Raw genomic sequence first — 22,002 nt, forward strand, 5'->3', positions numbered from 1 at the left:
ATTTCATTGGTCTTGGTATTGGTACAGCCTTTCACCTTTTCCAACTCAACTTTCAGTAACTGGAATCAGTGCCTCTCCTTCTCTAAACTGAAAACTGTCACCTTAAGAAGATTTATGCATTTGGGGGGGGGGGTGAGGGGAAGCAGGTCTGCATAAAATGCTGTTAAAATTGGTGCTGCTCACTATAAAAGACCTGGGCATTATATGTCTAGCTAACCCCCATCTTTTAAAGCTGCAGGTTAGTCTGCAGTCATTTTGAAGTTAGTCATTTCAGAATTCAGTGCAAGCAATTTCTCTTGTGCGCATTTTTCTGGAATGAAAGCTGAATCACTGGCAACTTATGACAAATCTTCCTAACTGGACAAAAGTGTTCTGCCTGTCTTTGCCATACATTAGGTATGCCTGGTGAGCATGCTGACCCAAGAAAGGTTTTCGAGACTGAAAAGGTATTTAAAAAATCAAGTTAACTGTCAAAACAGCTTTTCTTGCAAAGAAGAGAGCTAATTGCAGTTTTGGCTCCCAACAAGTCAGATGTGACTGGAGCATTACAAATATTTTGCATTGCCAAACAGTTTTATATTGAAAAATACATGGGTTGCATGTGGAAATAAATCAGGGCATTTGTTATCTAGATTACCAGTACTTTCTTTGGCACTTTTACAAGGTATTGCCCCTTACTGGTGGTAGGTTTGCTAGCTACCCTGACGCTGTGATCAATTACTTCAGTAATTCTGCTTCCTCTTCCTCTTCCTCCAATGCATGCCCAATTCTGACAGGACCATGAGGCTCATGACAGCATAGCATCAGAGGAAGAAAAACTCAGTTTAAAATCTTACTGCTTTCTCTCATGCCCCTGCTCGAGGAATCCTCTTCAGAGGATGATCTGGAGCTCCCAGATCGAAACATAGCCTGTGTCAAGGGACTGTGAGGTAGACCGGGGGTGGGGGGGGGGTCCAGACCCTCAGCGATCCATCCTTTCACTCACAACCCAGGTAATCCTTTCTCAGAAGCAGATGCCAGGTAGGCACCAAGCCCTAGGGAACAGAGGTGCCTAAAGGTGCAGACTTTAGTTGCTAAAGTGCCCAACTAAGGAACAAAGACACTTTAGGAGTAAAGGAATGCCGTTATTTGTGAGTAAGCTACTGTATGTGAATATAGACCAAATCTGCAAGCAACAAAGATGGCTTGCAGCTGTGTCGTGAGTGGGGACTCAAATTAAAAGCCCTTAGTTCCAGACCGAGTGCTAGAGCAGCATCTTTGCTCCAGTTCCCTGACTTCTGTTATCTAGCTTAGCTGGTCGCTAGATATCCCCCCCCACACACACCCACCCTGTGTTTTGATTTTGGACTATTCCTGTGTTGTCTGCATTTTGGCTCTGACCTTGCTTCTCATGCTAGTCTTATATTTGGACTTTTTAAGATTGGGGTGGCCCTGTGAGCTCCCAGCTGTTCTTCCTGTGTGGCACCTGGAACAGGACATTTGCTGATAACTCATTCAGACTCCACATTATTTGATCAAGTTTAATGAGGTCATCCAACTTCTCTGCTGTATCAGGTGATGTGTGTATGTGTCCTTACATACAGGAAGCATAAATGTAGGATGCACATTTTATAAGCACATTTACCAGCGGCACTTCTGTGGAACATCCAAAATATCCTGAATGAAGCGCATTTAAAACACAAAAAATATGTCAACGAGTGAAAGACGTTTATGAGACAGGAGCTCACTTGGTCCCCAGAGCTCCTGTGTAAACAGCAGCTGTGTTGAGATCAGTCAAAAGTTGACTGTTCCAGGTTTTGGCTCACAACTAAAAGAGAATTTGGAGGTGTAAACATTTAAAGGGCTGTTATATACTGCCTTTCCTCTGTCTTGAATCAGTTACACAAACAATAAACTAATAGTACTGTCATGGGGCAGGAGCAGACAACACATGGGGAGGCAAAAATTCCAAGGCTCTAAAATCCTCAGAAAACTTATTCAAAGAGATCGGGATTTCATCAGCTTCCTCAGGAACTTAGGCCTTTCACCCCTGCTAGGTTTTCCTGATTACCAATCATCTTTCCTCACCCCATAGAAATGAATGAAGCAAAAGTATTCATTCATTTCTATGGAGCAGGGAAAGGGGTTGCAAATGCAATCAGGAAAACCCTCACGCAGGAAACACAGTTTCCATTTTACAACCTGAATAAAAGAAGATGCACCTTATTGGGGGTGGGGGTGGGGGTGGCGGCTTACTTTTGTCTAGGGCAGCAAGATAACTTAGCCCTTCTGAGTTAGAAGCTTTTGACTGTTTCAGGTGGTGGTTGTATTCGATATGGAGTGCCCTTTTGAATTGCCCAGTGAGAGCACTGTAGAATGTTTAACTCTCCCACTGATTCTGTGATTCTCCAGAAATACACAGTTTCTACTTTGCCCAGTGATTGCATTAGGTTCATTCTAGTTGAACGGGCTTAGGGATTATTATTTGATCATCTCGCCATGTGCGTTGATATTTGTAAGTCCTAAGTATTGCTACCGGACACTCCAATAACTGCCGAGGAGTTCGAGTTTTCAGGGCTCTTGGTGCTCAACCAGGACTGGTGTTTCCTTCGGGGAAGATGTGGCATGGCGGAAGCTGTAGTGTCTTGATGAAATATGGTTTACTTCTACATATTTACACCCGAGTCTGGATGGAAAGAGGGATCAGAGCATCACATTTCACGAAGGGCTTCCTCCCTGTAACAGCGCAGCATTGGATTCAAAAGCAGCCCAAACACCATCTCTGTGTCTTCTCCTCACAGCTTATCTGTCCCTCAGCCCACATGGCCTCTGGCTCCATCTTTCTTCTTCCCCAAAACCCTTGCCAAAAATGCAATCCATGCCTCAAGTAAAAAGGACATATCCCCCCCCCCGTAACATCAACCCCCTGTAGCCCTGGCAACCTCCCCCTCCCAACTCTGCTATAATCTTTTGCTAACTAACACACAGCTGGGGGAGGGACTCCAACCCCCCCCCCCTTATTGTTTTTCTGTGTGCAAAGACACCCAGCAAGCCCCTAGCTTGACTGCACAACTGCTTTACAAATATGGTGGCCTCTTGTAAGTGACAGGAAGCTTGGGCCAAAAGGTGAAAGGAGGGGCAGACAAAATATTAAGGGGGTAAAGAGAGAGTAAAAGAGCAAATGTAAAGGTCAGTTAAAACTGGAATGTCACATTGAAAGCTGTCAGGAGACCAAACTGCCTATTTGTCTTTTTAGATAACTGGCATTTGTATGATTGCGACGTCGACATTTAGATTGCAAAAACTGTTAAAGGACTCAAGTGAATTATAACTTCAGTATTTTTTTTTCCTGCAGTGGTGAGCTCTTCGGTGTTATACAACTGTTTGATGGTCTGCTACTTAGTGATGAATTAATGCAGCTTTTACAAAGCAACATAATGGCAGGATTTACATAATGCGGGAATTTACTGTAACTTTTTTACTTCTTCCAAATGGTGTGGAGAAGTGAGTTGTCATAAAATTGTAGGAATAAGGGCAGAACAGCCAAAGCAGCAACGTTATGCTGAGGTTGTCCTGCCCTCTCTGTAATGTGCAGTACAGCTTACCCCTGCGTTCCTGTTATTGTTGCCCAGAGCATTTGCCCACTCCTGCTAGTGACAGCCAGTGATGTGGGGGCTGGGAAAACTCAGAGGCAGGGAAAGCTTACAACAAACTCTCAGTGAGGTGCCAAGAATTTCTTCAACATGTAGGAGTTGCAGGCTCTCTCATTCAGAGGTAGGATACTTTGGGCACGATGCTGACCTTAGTCAAGCCAAAGAGCTATGCTAGTGGACCAATAGAGCCTGAGGAAGACTGTTGAATTTATAACATCCCTTTGAGATGGTTTCTTTTTTTACCTTCTGATATATCTGCTGAGTGGGTAATTTTGCCTTCAGCAGTGTCATGGGTGCATGGCATATTTGTTATCTTTAGTCTTGTCTTTGTTTCATTACTAGGCACTTATGAAAGTTGTGACACTGTGACTTTCTTTTGCATGTGGAACACTCAAAAGTTTTGTTGCTTGACTCTGACGTACCTGTTAATACAATGGCATTTGCTTTGTGAGAGTGGGAAGGCTTGGTTTTCATTTGGCTGGACCGCAGTATTGCCCAAGGCAGAAACGGCTAGGAATGATCTTCTGTGATGGTTCTAATTGTGAGTTGTATTGCCTTGAGAAAGTTCATGTTTTGTGGTTCTGACTGAACTTGTTAACAGTAGTTGGAACGAAACAGAGTTGGGTGCCCATTGTACAATTGCAAAACATTTCCCTTGTTCTAAAGCCCTATGGAGATAAGTGTTTGCATCAAATACACAATGTTCTAAGGCAGGATGCAAAGAAGTCGAGACGAATGTGATGTCAGGGACACTTGACAGCAGTCTTGTTCCCATAGAGAGGGCAATTCCTTTCAACAGCTGTGGGGTTCAGCCCACAGCTTCTGTCTCCATTCAAATTTATATGCTCAAAGTTGATGTTTCTGCCTGTATGGGATTTACAGGTATATTCCCACGCACCCCTCCATCAGGTTGATGGCAAGTTTGGAGGGGCATGCTCTAGCTTGAGAAATGGCATAGAGTGAAAGGATTAAGCACCACTTCTTTCAGTGCTGCTGCTAAGATCAAAACTGGAAACTTCAGTGGCAACTTTTATTTTATAAAGAGTCAACAAGAGCTGACCTTTGCATTGTGTTTGTTTGGTTTGGTCGTATGTTGTTTACCACTGCTCCGTTCCATTGTTGCAAGCAGTTATACCGGGTGAGATTAGTTTTGCAAGACCCAGTGTGATGTATTACTTAAAGTGTTGGGCTTGGTTACTGAATCAGTGCTTAACTCAACATAGTGCACAAATGTGAGAGCAGACAACATGGAGCCTGCCACCATTTCTCTGTTCCAGAATTGGTCTCCTAAGACAAATTTCTCCCGAGAGGTTCCACATACAGTACACAGTTACCCTTGTAAAAAATGTTTGGAACCCTGCATGGGGAAAATGTGATTTGATGTGAGCAAGTGGCCCGGGGGGGGGGGGGGGACAACAACCAGAAACAGCTTTTTCCAAAATAAAAGAGTATCATGTTTTATTTCTTGTATCAATTTATGTATTTATTTATTTATAGAAAATAATCCTTCCTCCAAAAGAAGCCCAGGGCAATATACAACAAAAGATAAAACAATAAAATATACCAATAAAGAAAATGCATGTGAAAGCCAAAAATATCTGTAAATGAACAAAATAATTCAAACACAGAATAGTCCACTGTGGTTAGGCATTAGAGAGCAAATGGTAAAGGCTGGGATAAATGAAATCACCTTCAGCTGATGTCTAAATGCAAAAAAGTAGGACAACAGTGGACATTGCAGTAAGGGTGGCATTACAGAGAAGGCCCTGCTGCATGTTCCCAAGTCCTAGTGAGGACTGCAAATAGAAGAACATGCCAGGATCCAACCCATTATTTATGATTACCCTTTAGTGTCATTCCTTCAAGGAGTGTACATGGGGTGCCTGTTTCCACCCCCTACTTTTATTCTTGTAACGGTCCTTTGAGGTAAATCAGTATGAGAGATGGTGGCCGGCCCCAAGGTCAACTTCATGACTGAGCCGAGTTTGGTAGCCGAATAATTATTATTGTTCCTGGAGAACTTGCACAGCTGCTCGCCTAGAATCTCAGGAAACACAGGTGCTAGTATTCCGCTTATCACCTTTTCTTGTCCCTGTCTGTGTTTGTAAAGGAAGCAAGTTTGGCATCTTTCAGCAAACTTTCCTTCTTCAAAAGATTCCCCCTCCCACACAAGCACAACACCCCTTCCCATAGGAAGTGTGGCAGCACTTACTGGTTTCCTGCTGCTGACTGGCTTCTGCTAGGTGTAATTTAGTGTTGTACAGGGGAAAACAATATAATGGGTGGTATTGTTGTCAAGAGGGATGTTATGGTCGGGTTCTGTAATTCCATGTGCAGCCGGACTTTGAAATGTCTCAGCCAAGCGAAATCTACGGTTAGAGGCAGTGCTGGACATGTTCTGCACGTACAAGGGAGGCACCAAACCGAATCAAGCTGCTTTGGTTTTCAGTGAAGAAAACATGGGTTTCTGCTTCACTTTGTAAAGTAAGGCTTTCTTTCATAGTCTGCATGCCAGTATTGTCTGAGGTGCACAGAAGAATCCATGGATTGCAGAAGTTAGCAGAAGAACCTCTCACATAAAGCCACCAACTCCTTTGGGCAGAATAGCTCTTCCAGCCAGTGAGGGAAATGGAAAGCAAATTGTCCGAGTGCAGGAGGGAGGAGAGAAGGGGCAGCACCTGCTGCTGCTGAGTGAGCTGCATTGTGAGCACTGGCGGAGGAAAGGGGGGGGAGCACACCACCCCGACTCCATTGGGGAGGGGGTACCATCATGGCCGCCCTCCAGACACGCGCCGCTCACCCCCCACCGTGCCGGACACCACGCCCCCAGGACGCATGCCACACCCCCACAGCGGCATGCCACATCCCCGGGATGCACATCAGCCATGCCCCCACCTGCTCTCCACCCCCGGTGCTGGAGCATGCAGCTTCGCCACTGATTGCGAGTCCACAGATATAGAAGCAAGTGCACACTCACATGGAAAGGGCAATGGCTCCTGCCCTTTCTGACACATGGCAACATTAACCAAATGAGGAGACAAAGCTACTGTTCAAAATCAAGTAGAATTGTGAGCATGTACTATTGGATTGCTGTGATATATTTGACATTGTTGACTGAGGTCAATTGAATGTTAAACGGTGTCGATCGACCACTTTGTCTTAGAAACCATAAGTTCTAATGCAGTTGGCCTCCAATCAACCATTTGGCTGCTTGCTTATTTATTTATTTAATCTATAGACCCACTTTTCCTCCAAAGAGCTCAGAGTGGCGCACATGGTTCCCCGGTCTCCATGTTACAACAACCCTGTGAGGTAGATCACTGTAGTCTATGGTGGCCCAGGATTATTCTGTGAGGTTCTTGGGTGGGCCTTGGTCCTCCAGTTCCTATACCATACTGGCCTTTGTGGATGACATAAAGTAAACTAAGATGGTAAAAATGGAAGGCTTCTGCCAGGAGCTCCAAAAGGAACTCTCCAAACCAGGTGAATGGGCAACAAAATGGCAAAGGTAGTTCAAGGTGAGTAAAGCGCGGCTCATGGGACAAAAAAATCCTGTCTTTACAGTGCAAAATGGCTGGGTCTTAACTGGCAGTTACTGACCAGGAAAATTATATTGGAGTCATGGTTGATAGCTTAGTGAAAAATCTGGCTTAGACTAAAACAGCTAGGAATAACTAGGAAAGGGATAAAAGAAATAAAATTGCCAGTATTGCAGTGCTCTATATACAAATCTATTGTGGCGTCACATTTGAGATACTGTGCAAATTTGGGTCACCATATCTCCAGAAGAACAGCTAGGAAAAGTGTAGGAAAGGGCAATAGAAATTATTGGGGGGGGGGGAGCACTTTCCCTACAAGGAAAGGCTACAATGATTGGGACTTTCTAGTTTGGGGGGGGGGGGAGACGAATAAGGGGAGACATTACTGAGATTGTTCACTTTCTTCATTCTATGTACTGTATAGCTTTAGCAAATATACCCCCCTTTCTCTCAAAGTACTAGAACCAGGGGTCATCTGATGTAAATGAGTGGCAGCGGAGTTAAGGTGGAAGACACTTCTTCATACAGTGAACAAATAATGTATGGTTTGGCTTCCTGAGTCATGCAAACCAGAGCATAGGGGATCGCACTACAAAAAATAGGAGCAATAACACACACTGGCGACTTACGGAACATGCACAGTTTTGCCTTGGGGCAGGACATTACCTATGCTGTCAGTTTTTCTTCAGTGACACTATTGGCCTCTCTTCTGTAAAGGAAATAGACAGTACAAAGGCTATCCCAACACTCACATTGCTCAGAGAACGAAGAGCACAATAGCATGTTCCTGTTTGCAACCTTCACTTCGTTTTTTTAATGGAGCTTTTCCTATTTTTGATCGGACTGTGGCTAAACCATCACCCTTGCATTGTGTGGTTAGACTGTAACTGTAACTTCATAAAAACACCTTGCTATCAGCATGTATATTGCCATTCTTCTCTTAGCCTTTGAAAAGAAAGTTTGTCTCTTCTTTATTTTGTTTTTAAGCAGTAGCTTGAAGAACAGCGGTCCATAAAACATGTTGAGATTATTTTACTGCATTTCTTAGGTATTGTATCTCATTCCATATTTCCCTTAGACATTTTTGGTTTAAGATTATAAAAATACTAATTCTTCACCTGGGTGGTTTCCCACAATTTCATCTTTTTTATTGATTGGGATGCAGCCCTTTTTTCTTACCTTGTATCAGCAGGTAAAGCAAACGTGTTTTCCTTTTTTTCTAAGGGAAAATCCTAGGTTTCAGTTACATGGTCCTGTTTCAGATCTCATATCACGCTCTCAAATTAATGCTAGTCAGAGGCACAAATCTCTAATTTTAGTCCATTCATCATTCTCCTAATTAAGAGCCAGCTAATGAGTTGCCAGCTCAAATGCTTTATTTTCATTTCGTGATGCTTTCCTCTCCTTAAAGCTGCATAGGCTGAGACAGGCTTACACCTGCTTCCTATGAAGCAATAATAAGTCTCTTACTGTTTTCCAATCCATTCTCTGTGTGGAACCTTTACTTGATGATTAGCTTCAGATTGATGGCTATTCTACAATGCAGCATAACTGTCTTATTTCTAGCTACTACGTGGCGTAATTCCTCTCCACCCACTTGGTTAGAAATCACTGGCTCTGCCATTGAAACAACAGTTTTGCTTGCTCACAGGATGGTAAATTGTAGCCAGTGTCTTGCACCGCTGTGAATAAGAGATAAGGTGGATGGAGCACACAATAATTCCTAGTCTTGTGTGTTATGTGTGTGTGACACTGTCCTTCAGTAGCCATCTCAGAGCTTCATATATAGAAGAGTCAACATGTTGAACCTGGTAGATGATGTCTCTGTGGCTCAGAAGAAAATGAAATACATCTTGTTGCTTTGTAACTTTTATAGAGATCTCCAGAGCTGATTGCCCCAATAATAGCCATTTTGGATCCCAGGAAATGGCTTGTGTATTGCACTTCTCATTTCTTCTCTGTTACAAACAGAAACTGTAGCTAAAATTATGTTGAGTGCAAGGAGGACACTGGCTGAAATCTTTTCCCAAGTAAATGTAACCGTGGGTCCCCTACCTGTCAATAGAGCCATTTGATATTGTATCTCATTTTTATATGTTAACAAATGTCTTGAGTCCTACTGCGAAGTCTGTTGACTGGTTCAATAAATTGATTGAGCCGCACAACTGAAGCTATCCGTTAAGGGTGTCCTTTTGTTTTCAGGCGGCTTTTAAGTTCTTGCGAGATTGATTTTGTTGGGGCTGTATTTCTCTATTGCTTCCCTCTTTGTTCTTTTATTGTGAGTGGCATTGTTCTTCTTTGGAATTTTGAATTTTTGCTTTTTGATTGTGAGCCATCCGATTGGCACTGAAGGTATGGGATATTTTTAAAAATAGAAATAAATAAATATGTAAAGCCAGCTGCCCGGTGCAAAATGTGGCTCTTAAAGCAACTTTTATCTGCTTCCCTGCCCTGGCAGAAGCACACCTGATTTCTTTTTTTAAATCAAGGTTGTTGTTTTTTTAAGTGAATGGGTTGCCCAACATTGCACCTGTAAGGAAAAGAAAACTCTTCCCAAATTCACATGTGTGAGAGAGACATTCTCAAATGCATTCCCTCCGTTACTTTGAAACCATGACTGCCAAATGGTGCTGACTTCATTAGAAAGCCTGGCCATCTGTGAAGAGGGTGGGTTGTGCATCCTAACACAGTGGCCCACGCAGCTGTCTGGAGAACAGCATTGCCCTGAGGTTTGCCCTCACTGATAAAGAGGGACAATTGGGAATAGGTAAATCCCTTCTCTTGCAAATAAGCCAGCCGAAATGACTGAGACAACACTTAAAGCCAACCTGCCTGTCCTCTTCAAAGGACAAGAAGTTTGCCACGATTCTAGCTTCTGGGTTTGTTTGCTTTTTGGAAAACAGCAGCTATTCCCCATCCTTCTGACCCTGACCTTCCCTCCTACATGTCCGCATTCTAAGTTTTCCATCCATCCCAGCACCAGCTGTCTGTTCCATCACAGAACATGCATAGATCCTTGCATGCATTCATGCACATGAACTCTGTGGTTTGGGGAACTAATCCAACTATGGCATTAGAAAGGGGAACGGAGTGATATTACCCTAACCCCCACCCCACACACATCCTAAAACCACGCAGGAATGTCCCATACAAACTAAGCAGTTGTTATGCTGTAACAAAGTTGAGGTGATTGGGTAAGTGGGGCAATAGTCCTTGCCCCCAGTCCAGTGTGAATCAATAATATCTGTTGCTAAAGAGCATTCAGCCCAAATGTGACTTGCTTGGTAAGGGGAGAGGTTCTACTATGTCAGGATCCTATTCCCCCTTCTAGGTGATCCACACAGTCCAAGAGGGCTTGCCTTATACTCTGAGAACAACTGCTGTAGAATACAATGGATAGCATGCAAGAGTTGCAGAGGGGACCTACCTGTTTCATAGCTTTGATAAAGAGCCAAGCTTGCAAACCTCTGGCCAGGAAGGGAGCCCCAGAACCCTTGAAAGCAAAACACCATGGAGAAGATTTCTCATTTCTACAGAAGCAGTATGGTGGCAAAAGGCACACTTGTTAGCTGTCATCCTGCCATTCAGCCACTTAAGACACTGGCGGTTTTCTTGCAGTCTTGTTGTTGTTGGCATCCGTCTGTCTCAGGAGACAATGGAGGAAGTGCGCCTTTGAGGGTGAAGTCAAACCACTGGAGGGTTACAGCGTCTGCTGTGGCTTGGAAATCATAGCCTTGTTCTGGAAAAATGAGTGTGCTCTCTGTTTTTGATCAGAAGCCTATTGGAAAACAGTAAATGAAGAAACCCTGTTGGGAGGGTATTCTTGCATTCAGATCTGTAGAGTACATTCAGGCTGCATGGCCCAAATTGCCTTGAATTTTTTTTTTTCTTGCCAGCACTCATTCTCACTCACATCCTTTTTATCTACAGGACTTTTCTGCTCTGCAGAACTTCGATATAATTATTCCCTGACACTCACCAAATAAATCACAGCACTGGTGCTATTGAAATATGGGGTTCTTTTCAGCAGCCCGGTATGTTCTCTTTGGAGATTAATTATTCCCTTTTCTTCTCTCTTCCAGACATTTACAGCCTGGTGTAACTCTCACCTCCGCAAGGCTGGCACGCAGATTGAGAACATAGAAGAAGATTTCAGGGATGGCCTTAAACTTATGTTACTCCTGGAAGTCATATCAGGTAAGACAGCCATTATGCAAAGTTTAAGTTCTCCAGTCTAGTGAGTCTGCTAAAGTACAGGGACTAATAGTTCAAGTTTGCACAAAGGTAAGGAAGAAAAAGCAAGTGTGACCATCTTGTGTGCTGGCATCATGGACTTAGGACATGGTTTGAAATTTCAGCTGGAAGGGGCAAAATAACCTCAAAGATACAAAAGATGGGCATCTAGGGGCATGCAGTGCCATTAATTAGCACAGTAACTTTCGTTTCCCCACATTGCACCACCGTAGCAGTTCCCGTTCTCAAACTTCGTTATATAGTCCTATAGGGGTTCCCAGGTGTGTTTGTTCCTGTCCTTGTTTATATCCTTGGGGAAATGCAGAATGTTCCTCCTTCCCATGCCTGATACAAATGGGTCAGGGTTCGAAAGGCTGCAGAATGCTGAAGCGAGGTACTGAGAAGGGAATCCATGAGCCGTGGCTTCTTTCGATGTTTGCCAGAAACCAGCTGAGTCGAGTCCCTCGCATTATTTATTTTTGTCTTGTTTATCTTGTTAGTGAAATGCTCACTCATGCATAGGGAAGGCGGTGAAAGCTGAGAGGAAGCAGTGCGAAGAGCATGATAGGAGGGACACAAATGACTGAAGGGAGAATGTCTGGGTGCTTTTCTGTTCGGAAGCGGCATGTGCCTCCCCAGCACACATCTCTTGTCTCCTGACATTCATTTGTCTTTCTGTGCTTTTTATTTTTTTAAACATGCAGTCTTTTTGAACCCAGCCAACATACTTAAGGAAAGTCCCTTGCTGCATGCCTGGCACTGTGGCATATTCAGTCTTGTAGCTAGGATCAGGGCATTCTTGATCTCTTCAAGGCCACAATGACTCCTCTTTTCCTGTAGGGAAAAAACCCAGCTTGGAAACCCCTTTTTTCCATTTAGCAAAAAGAGGATCACACATAGACCCTTGTCAAGTGTCGGTGATCCCCTTTGAAAGTGTAGGACAAGCGCTCACTTTGTTGTGGCATCGTGTGGTAAAAAATGCCATGGCCACAGAAGAAGTCAATAGGGTCTTGTCAGAAGAAAATGGGGCTGTTGTTCTGTCTCTCTCAGCTTCAGTTTTCATTGCTCTTGGCTGCAGTTCAAAGTAAACACTAAGTATAAAGGCTGGGCATGCAGTAATTTAAAACGAAAGGGTAAGTAACAGCAGGAAAGCAAGGCTGATGGTGCCCTGAATCCTTTGCAGTGCAGGTGGGTTCATACCATTCTACCAGATTTTTTACTGATGGCCATTTGTCCTGGGACATATTTAAAAGTGGTCTTGGTGAAAATATGCGCATACACTTCATACAAAATAATAATAATAATCATGTGGTGCCAAGCCCTCATGTACTAGTGTTAATCTTGCATTTAGTTAGAAGTGTGCTCTGTATGAAGACAACTGAGTGCAATATTTAAAGCACTTGGTTTTCATTTGGCTGGGTTCCTATAACTGTCCAACATGAGAGAATTGCTCTTTAATTTTACTGGAAAATAAAACATTGCCACTTTTGAGGCATATTTAGGGTGAATCTACATATTAGAGCCGTGGTAGCCAACCTGTGGTCTTCTAGATGCTGGCATAGCCAATGAAGGGATTCACAGTCCAGCAAAATACAGAGACAGATTAGCCACCTTGCACTGAGGGAAAACATGTGATACTGTCCTCCTGGAACTATACCACTTGAGGGTACATGTGTGCTGACTGCATAAAGTGGTGCCTCGCAAGATGAAATTAATTCATTCTACGAGTGTTGTTGTATAGCGGAAATTTCTACTTGCAAAGCACGGTCGGAGGAAGCGTGGTTTTACGAAGAAGAAAAAACCCATAAAACGTTTTCGTTTTGCGAGTCACAGCCATAGGAAAATTTGTCTTGTGAGTCACCCTTTCGTTAGCGAATGCCTTTCGTCTAGCGAGTTTTTCGTCTAGCGAGGCATTTGTCTTGCGAGGTACCACTGTATTTAAATCTTTCTTTGCTGAAAAGCTCCCTCCTACTATGAATGAATATTTCCCCCCGAAGTATTTTTATTAAAGATTTCTTGATTTACAAAAGTATGTGCAATGTATCTCTCTCGTATTTTTTACATGTATCATTATTACAAATCAGTTTCATTTGTTCAGACATTGGGAAGAAAAAAGGGGGAAAGAGATGGACAGGGGTGGGAGGATGGGTGGGGGTGGGATCGGATGACTATGCTTCTACTTTACTTAATATATGTAGGGTTTGATGTCAGCGTTGCTTGTGCGGGTTCTCTATGAAGATTTTAGTTTAGCGTTCTCTCAGTTTCTTATGAGCAGGGTGTTCATGTGAAGAAGCGTTCAGACATGTGATTCCTTTGATTGCTTTCTGAAATGATATGGTCTTTGCGAGTGCATAGCATCTCAACTGTGAACACAGCTCTGTAGATTGCAGTTGTGGTATTGCAATAAAAGACAAACGGAAAGTTTCCCAAGATAGACTGTGTTCTTTCAGTTGTATATCAGTTGTTTACTGAAGGAGAATGAAGAAGTTGATTGAAAAAGTGGAACATAACTCTTCCCTTTCTGACTAGGTGAACGTTTGGCAAAGCCGGAAAGAGGCAAAATGCGAGTGCACAAAATCTCGAATGTCAACAAAGCCCTGGATTTCATTGCTAGCAAAGGAGTCAAGTTGGTATCCATCGGAGCAGAAGGTAAGTCGGAACCCGCTCCAGTGGGAGGGAGAATATCAGTGGGTCACAAAACTACTAAAATGATTACAGGAACTGGCCAACTTTTGCACTACAAGGTGATGGTTGTACCACTGTGGTGGTGATTGTTATGGAACCCCCTAAGTTCAACATATGTGTTTAGCAAGCAAAGACTCTGAGTCCTGTAGGGGACTGCAGATAACCATATTACACCTTGAGCCCAATTGCAAGTCTGGGTTCTACCAGGCTCCCCAGCAAGTAATGTCTGCCAAAGTCCAGAAAGTGTGTGGAATAAAACTGCACTGGATATTTGATGCAGTGCACAACAGGTAGATCATCTATTTTGAATCCCTTTGTGATTTATGTTGGCTAGAAACTTGCAGAACACAGGGTGAGATTGCCTGGAAATTATACCTGTAAAGCTTCGGAAAGAGTTGTGTTCTCCCTGCTCCTTCTGACATTTCCATACACTTCCTGGATAATTATTCTGCCTGATTGTACTTGAGGTTGTGGGCTAGGAATTCAGATAAGGGGGTGTGCTTTTGTCCAGTTCTAAAGAGAAATTGTTCACATTATGCCATAATCCACAAATTCACAATCATGGTGAACGACGTCCACATTTTGCATCTGGACGTTGGCTTACAGATCATGCAGCTTTTCAAAACTAAAACTCCAGTGAAAGCATTAATGATATATGTTATTACAAACTCATTTGCTTATGTAGCATGAAGTGGGATGGCTCTCATCTCTATGGAATGGTCTAGGGTCTAGGAATGGGGGAATATAACGAGGGTGTGTGTAGGGTTAAGGGGTACTTTAAGGTTAAAATACGTTACCATCCATTTCTCTGGAGACAATGGAGGAGTGCACCTTTGGGGATGAGGTCAAGCTGTTGGACGGTTGCAGTAGCTGCTGTGACTGTAGAGACCGATGCAGGAGAGACATGTTTTGTTGCAGTTGGGGCAGATAAAAGCATCTGGTTGTGCTGCTGCAGATGCACCATGGCGTTTCTTCTCTCTGAGTTTGAGGAGTTCATACGTTAGTCCTTAACTTCAGCATGAGGTATTGCAAGAGTGCGGGCTGTACCCTGGTCAATGTGTTTCATGAATCTGCTTTGTTTTCTCCTGACTTCTGCCTATAGATATGAATGACAGAATCAATCTACATGTCAAAATAAATGCATGCCTGGTGTGTGGATTCCTACCCCACCCTACTGTAGGCATTTTGTTTTGCATGAAGATGTCATCATAGCAGTTCAGTGGGCATCTGGGGTTGACTGACAGCTTTCTGGTGCGAGGACTGCCCAATGAAAAGGCTTATAAAGTTTTCCAGACTGTGAATTTTAAAAGGATTTAAATTAAGGCTTTAAATAGCTGTCACTGTTGTAAACTAGAAAGTAAAAATTAATGAGGCAGGCAGAATGTATTTAATGTGACTCAGGCAGGAAATGCCACATCAGGCAGGTAGTACTTAATGAGAAAATCATCTTGAGTTAGTACCAGTTCGGGGTTGTTGTTTTAAATCACCCTTAGCTGTAATTTTTTTGGTCCAAAGCTCTCCAGTGTCATTCAGCCTACTGAAAGGTTTCAGCACCAGGCTGCTGTATATCATCTTAACCCTGAAACAGCAGCATCATTGAAAAAACAGGAATGCAGAATTGATCCAGTAATGGCAACATCAAAATGGCTTTCTGTGTGGTGAACAAGGAAATGGCTACTGAGCATTAAAAATGGCTATGAAAATAATTATTTACACAGCCAAGGCCCCCTGTGCAAATTGGGTTAAAAGAAGCTCTTTGCTGGTGTAGTTCACAAACTATTTTCTACCAGCTAATGAGCTTTTCATCCTTCCTTGATCCCGATTAGCTGCACACCAGAAGTTCACATTTGATTGCAACATACAGTTAGAATTAGATACTATTGGGATAATTATTGAGATAAGCATTTTTATTCTCCCATTCATGCATTTCCAACATATCAGATAGCTACCAGGTTTTCAGACTCTTGAGCCCTGCTTCCATGGTATAACACTGATCTGAAATCCAACTACTGTATGTCAGCAAGGAGAAAACAGTGTTGGTTGATCACAACCTCTTACCAGCATAGAGAGCTATGCAAACATGCAGGGCTGGCTGTTATTGGGCAGAAGACACATACTGCTTGCAGCATTAAAAACAGGCAACTGTTTGTTTCTGTCTTCTTCCCACTCATAACTGGTGAAGTGCGGAAGTGACTGACAGGGCCATGGTCTGTTTTACCTCCATTCTATACATCAGCCAAGCCTATTAAAATTGAAGCCATAACAAACACATGTTCCAGCTTACATAAGCTTATATATGATGTTTTTAAGCTCTATCTCTCATGTTTCATTTAGTTCTCAGGCTAGAAGGGTGCTCTTTATTTCAGCTGCAGTCCATGAACCGTTTAAAGCAGCCACTGGATAGTTAGCATCCCAATGCAGTGGGATGTTGCAATGTGCAAGGCAATGAGTGGGATAAGACTAGGTACAAAGGCCTTATGCTAATGCACCCTTCGGTATCCTGTTGGTCCTCCAAATGCTTTTGGACTACAACTCCTATTATAGCCTCACATCAGGGCTGTTGGGAGTTGTGGTTCAAAACATCTGGAAGGCATCAGGTTAGTGAAGGCTGCGCTCGTGCAGTATTGAGAGCCATGTTGTTGCATTGCTGCAACAGCAAACAGGGGTGGCACAACAGTGCTGAGATGAGAAAGTCCTTGCACAGATTTTGAGATGAATGAAGGGGGACATGGCAGAGACTGGACAAGTGAATGGTGGTGCTCAGTAGATCCCTACCCATAAGAATGAGAAGAAGGAGCTTGTGCAGCAGCTCTATAGGCTGGGTTCCTGGAAGTCCTTGTCCCATTGACACCAGTGGAATGAAGCTACCAGTTATTTTGTCTTAATGATCTTGTGGTTTTCACTGCCCTTAGGTTTTGGAAACCCAGCCAGATGGGCAGGGTATAAATAATAAATTATTATTATCTTATTGTTTCTGGTTAACCAGTGCTTTTTGCCTTTTAATATGCTTCTTGAGAATTTTCCTTCGGCTGGGAGGTGTATGCATTAATGTTTGCCTTCCTTTGGAATTGAAAGTGGGGTTAATACACAGCAGTTTAAATATGCTAAGGATGTTGAATGAATATTGAACACATGTTCAGTTGTGAGAAAAACTCTGCTTTCTTAACCACCATTTAGTCCTCCTGACACCTGTTTTCGTAGAATCAACCTCCTTTCTCCACTTCTGCATGGCTAGTGGTTGGACTGCCTCTAAAAATACATTCAAACAGCCAAGAACTCATATAGATCTTAACAGTGAATTTTTAGCTTGTCATTTAAGACTAGAACAGAGGAAGGAGACTATTTTACACTCCAGAGGGTTAGGATTACTAGATTGTGAATGTGGTGGCATTTCAGAACCCTGTTCTTTCCAGCCACCAAGTTTAATTCTAAAATATTCAATATTTATTGCTCCTCCAGCTGCTCACCAAAGACATGAAAATACTGTCTTTATTTGCATAGCCTGTTAGCAGAGAATAGTTGTAATAAAAGCAATGGGATGGAAACAAATTCACTTGAGCAAAGCAATTTTTTTGTTTCCTGTGTGTCTGTTCTGTTCTGTTTCTTTAAACAACTCTCCCTCCTTCACTGAATGTGCATTTCACTAAGAATCTCTGCTTGCTAATAGTGCTGCAAAAAAACAGCCTTGGTTTACTAGCGAAGAAGCGATTATTGAAATATATATAGATATATGTTTCTGAGGCAAGACTAAAATATATTTTCCTGTAAATAGGGGTCTTGAACTTTCTGAAGGATGGGGAATGCTTTTGTTTTAGACCCCACCCCTTCTAATATCACTTAAATTGGAAAGGGGTTGCACTCTAGCAAATGTTTGTTAGGAGAAACAAACTCCTTCCCCTTTCCCCCAACACACTAGACCCTCTTTTCTTAAGGGGTTGCAGTGTGGGTCTATATATACTGCTCTCCCAACAATTCACATGGTGGTGTGATACTGATTGGCTGGCTTTGGCAACAGGTACACCAGAAGCATTTAGGGATCATTAGCATGAACCCCCCCCCCCCCCCCGCTGCATTGGCACAGAATTGCTTGCTAAGTTTTATCATGCTGCTAATGCAGATTATATTTGCTGCCACTGGTAATTTGAAGACCACCTCTGAACAGACAGTAGGTTGGTGGGCGGTGTCTTGAGTTTATTCAAGGGGGCAGGAACTAGTGGGAATCCCTGAGTAGCAGATTGGGAAAGACAGTGCACACAACCTTCTCTGGCCTCCACTTCTCCCAATATCCTCAGAAAGCTTTCCACAAGCAATAATGAGCTCATTAATAGTATCTGCTGAACTGCTTATTAAGTGCAGTTTTGTACAGAGGCATGGGATGGCATCAATTAGCAAGCAGCAAGTACAAATATATAATGACCGTAGAATATATAATGACCGTAGAAAGTCTTTCTAGCAGTTAATGCTCTGAGAACAGGAAACAGTCAATAAGGCTGTCACAAAGAGGGGGAAAATTCAAATGGACAAAGGAACCACATTGCAACAGAACTAGTAATATACAGTTGAGCCCTTTGATGTTTTCCTTCCCAACTTAATGATTGCAGATCTTGATCTCAATGAGGGTATTTGCTATAGTTTGTAATTCAGTGTAACAGCATTATCTATTTGCGGTTTAACTTGCATCACATACCTGGCACTTGTCCTCTTGTGAATGTGAAGGCACTTTTGGAATGGCTGTTGCCCAGCTACGCTTGCCAAAAATAATCATTGTGTTTGATTGTTATCCTGAACCAATAGTAGTCTCAATTCTCCCAGTGCCAATCCAAATAGCAACCAAAATAGTCTCGCCTAAAAGCACAAGGATGTTATAAGCAGACCCTGGGGAACCCTGAGGTTTTCAGAAGTTTATATGGAGTGGAGCGGCTGGATCTCTATAAATAGAAAAACTCCACATTGTAGAATTTTGTTGCAGGTTCCACCTGGATATACTGATAGCCATCTCAATGTGCCTAGCGCTGGTCCCCATCCAACTAAATCGGCACCAACCACATATAAGAAAATGTTATCAGTAGACCTGAGGAAATCCTAAGAACTGGAGAAGTACACACACACACACACACACACACACACACACACACACAAATCTGTTGGGGAAAAAACTTTTCAGGGGGCCATGGGCAACCTCCCAAAACAATGTAATGAGAAGTGGGCATGGATTTTTTTATTTTGGTGTGTGAGGGGATAGAAACTTAATGGGAAGTGGGATTATAATGGAGTGTCTGGGATCCTGGAAAAGGAGCAGTCCACTCTGCAACATTTTGTTTGCAGGCCCCACTTGTTTTCCTAATTCTGAAACATGCTCACTTGTGACTCTTGTCTACCAAAGTTCCAAAGATGTTTTGAGCTCCGGTAGCAGCTGCTGAGAGGGTGTATTTCTCTTTTGCAGAAATTGTTGATGGGAATGCGAAAATGACCCTTGGAATGATCTGGACCATCATCCTCCGTTTCGCTATTCAGGATATCTCAGTGGAAGGTACATCCCAACGGGCCACCATCTCTCACAAAAGCACTTGTGGAATATTTTGTGTGTTGTGTATTTCCAAAATAGATAGCATACAAAACTCCTGTCATAGCTGGCTATCATCTACGGAAAGGGAAATATTGCCCCCAGAGCATGATCCAGGAAATAGCAGGTGGTACTTCTGCTTGCTTGGCGGTGTTACTACGATGCCGACTATATTTACAGTGACAAAATCCAGGGCTCAGAGTCCTCCATTTCATTGAGTTCAGTTCACTGCAGACCATTTCCCTGATCTGGAAGGCCATATTGACTAGTGTCCTGAAGGCAGAAATGTGAGGTCATGAATTGAGCTCAAGGGGTTCCTGAGAACGACTGAGATAATTATGTTGCTGTTAGCCTACAATGCAAAACCTCTCATTTTCTTTTGCATTGATACACCCTTCCCTCACACATAATGCAGAATTTGATGGGCAAAATTACTTATTTTGTGGAAGGAGCTATTTTGACTGATTAAACGACCCTCTGGGCTAGATTTGAAAAGCAATAGTTCTAGCATAGGGATTTTAGGGAACTGTTTACCCTTTGCAAATGTAATGTTAGTGCTGAATAACATGTTATGCCAGCACATCCCTTAAGTCCTGTGTGGACTTTCTGTGCAGCCTGCTTAGCTCAGTTGGTTAGAGCATGGTGCTGAAGACGCCAAGGTTGCAGGTTTGATCCCTGTATGGGGCAGCTGCATATTCCTGCATTGCAGGGGATTGGACTAGACGATCCTCAGGGTCCCTTCCAACTCTACAGTTCTATGATTTGGAGCCTATGTCATCCTAAATTTTGTTGTTGTTGTTTTTTTAAACTCTGTGCAGCACTTGGTCATCAACAACTGGAAGAAAAGGTCCCCCCAGACTTTTTGAGTTGCACAGCCTGTGCTACAGTGTAAATGGAAAGAGTTGCTCAAATCCTCCTCAGTGGCTTCTGACATTTTAATGGTCAGGATGAAGAGGCAGCTTTAAAACCCTAGTGAAAGAGCCTCACAAAGGTTGGCTAATACTTGTATCTTTTGTTCCCTAGAGACATCTGCTAAAGAAGGGCTTTTGTTGTGGTGTCAGAGGAAGACAGCCCCATACAAAAATGTGAACATCCAAAACTTCCATATTAGGTAACGTAAAGGTGATGGGGAGCAGCCTGTGACTTGTAATCTTTTCATGGTCTAGAGGATTTGAATGCTGCCTGGTCCTTAGCTCAACTGTTTTTAGCAGCAATATTAAGACCATTTGCAGTGGACTTGCCATCACAGTCCATTAAAGGCTGTGTGTGTGTGTGTGTGTGTGTGTGTGGCAATTGTACTCTGAAAGCTGCCCTACCAACTCAGGGGAAAGGGCTGAGGCCAGGAAAGGCTTCTTCCCACACTATACTCGGCACACAATAATGCCTTTATTATCCTCCTATCTGATGTAAATTAAAGTGCTTGTGCTGTTTACTTTTGTACTTCCAAGTTTGTGGATACATAGCCCAGTTCAAACATTACTGCATTCCTGGCTTCTTAAACCATAGTCTAACAAGCCAGGAATGAGTGTTGCCCGTCCACCCCACCCCATATACCGCCCCTGCATATCACCTCATTCCTATATTGATGCACCAAACATTGATGTCTGTAACAAGGGATGGTGGCTTAATGCTGATTTACTAACCAGGATTTTAGACCATGTTCAGATGCGGAACCATCATTTAAGCTAACTGTAGTTTCAGCTAAACGATGGTTTAGCAAGCTGGGGATGTATTGTGGCTGTATAAATATGTAATGACATGTAATCCTGTTCTTCTACACATAATCTCCTTTGGCCTGTCATTAGCAGAGGATGATTTATTGAGTCAATCCAATAGCGATCAGTAAAAGAATATATATTATTTATGTTTATTATTCACTTGGCACTAGAAACCTCAGAACTTTTTTTACATACTGAAACGTTTTGTAGTTGGCAATGTGGAAAGGCTTCAACTGAAGCAGAGGTGAAACTTACTCATGCTCTGATTCTTACGGAGTATAGGACAAAAAACAAACCCCATTCCTGGATGAGTATAGTTAATGGTGTCCTATCTGTCTCACAGCTGGAAGGATGGCCTTGGTTTCTGTGCCTTGATTCACAGACATCGTCCAGAACTCATTGACTATGGAAAACTAAGAAAGGTACCTGGTTATGTTTTGGGATGTTCCTAGTTCAGATGTCTTGGGAGGATGGAAACCTGTGCTGGCAAACTTGGATAACTAACTTGCCCATAAGATGAGAGAAATGGATGAGAGAAAGGAGGTCTCTGAAGAGCTCAGATGTTTTGGTTTACTTGATTTCTGTCTGTTAGTTCCTGGTGGAGATTTAGACTAGCAGCAGGTAAGAAAGTC

The 22,002-nt window shown here is 42.9% G+C and overlaps 1 protein-coding gene and 1 non-coding gene across 6 annotated transcripts in view; both read left to right on the forward strand.

Moving 5' to 3' along the window:
- Window positions 1-22,002, forward strand: part of LOC117045703 (alpha-actinin-1) — a 92,354-nt gene that overhangs the window by 39,379 nt on the left and 30,973 nt on the right. For all 5 annotated transcript variants that reach the window (XM_033147040.1, XM_033147030.1, XM_033147020.1 and 2 more), the window contains exons 2-6: window positions 11,254-11,368; window positions 13,934-14,053; window positions 19,533-19,619; window positions 20,676-20,763; window positions 21,714-21,792. In XM_033147040.1, coding sequence (XP_033002931.1) covers window positions 11,254-11,368; window positions 13,934-14,053; window positions 19,533-19,619; window positions 20,676-20,763; window positions 21,714-21,792 — 489 coding nt within the window. The remainder of the gene's footprint in view (window positions 1-11,253; window positions 11,369-13,933; window positions 14,054-19,532; window positions 19,620-20,675; window positions 20,764-21,713; window positions 21,793-22,002) is intronic.
- On the forward strand, window positions 20,266-20,339 carry TRNAF-GAA. The gene has a single exon. It is a non-coding gene; the product is annotated as a tRNA-Phe (tRNA).

Source organism: Lacerta agilis, chromosome 1 (assembly GCF_009819535.1).
Source record: "Lacerta agilis isolate rLacAgi1 chromosome 1, rLacAgi1.pri, whole genome shotgun sequence".
In the NCBI taxonomy this organism is placed as follows: Eukaryota; Metazoa; Chordata; class Lepidosauria; order Squamata; family Lacertidae; genus Lacerta; species Lacerta agilis.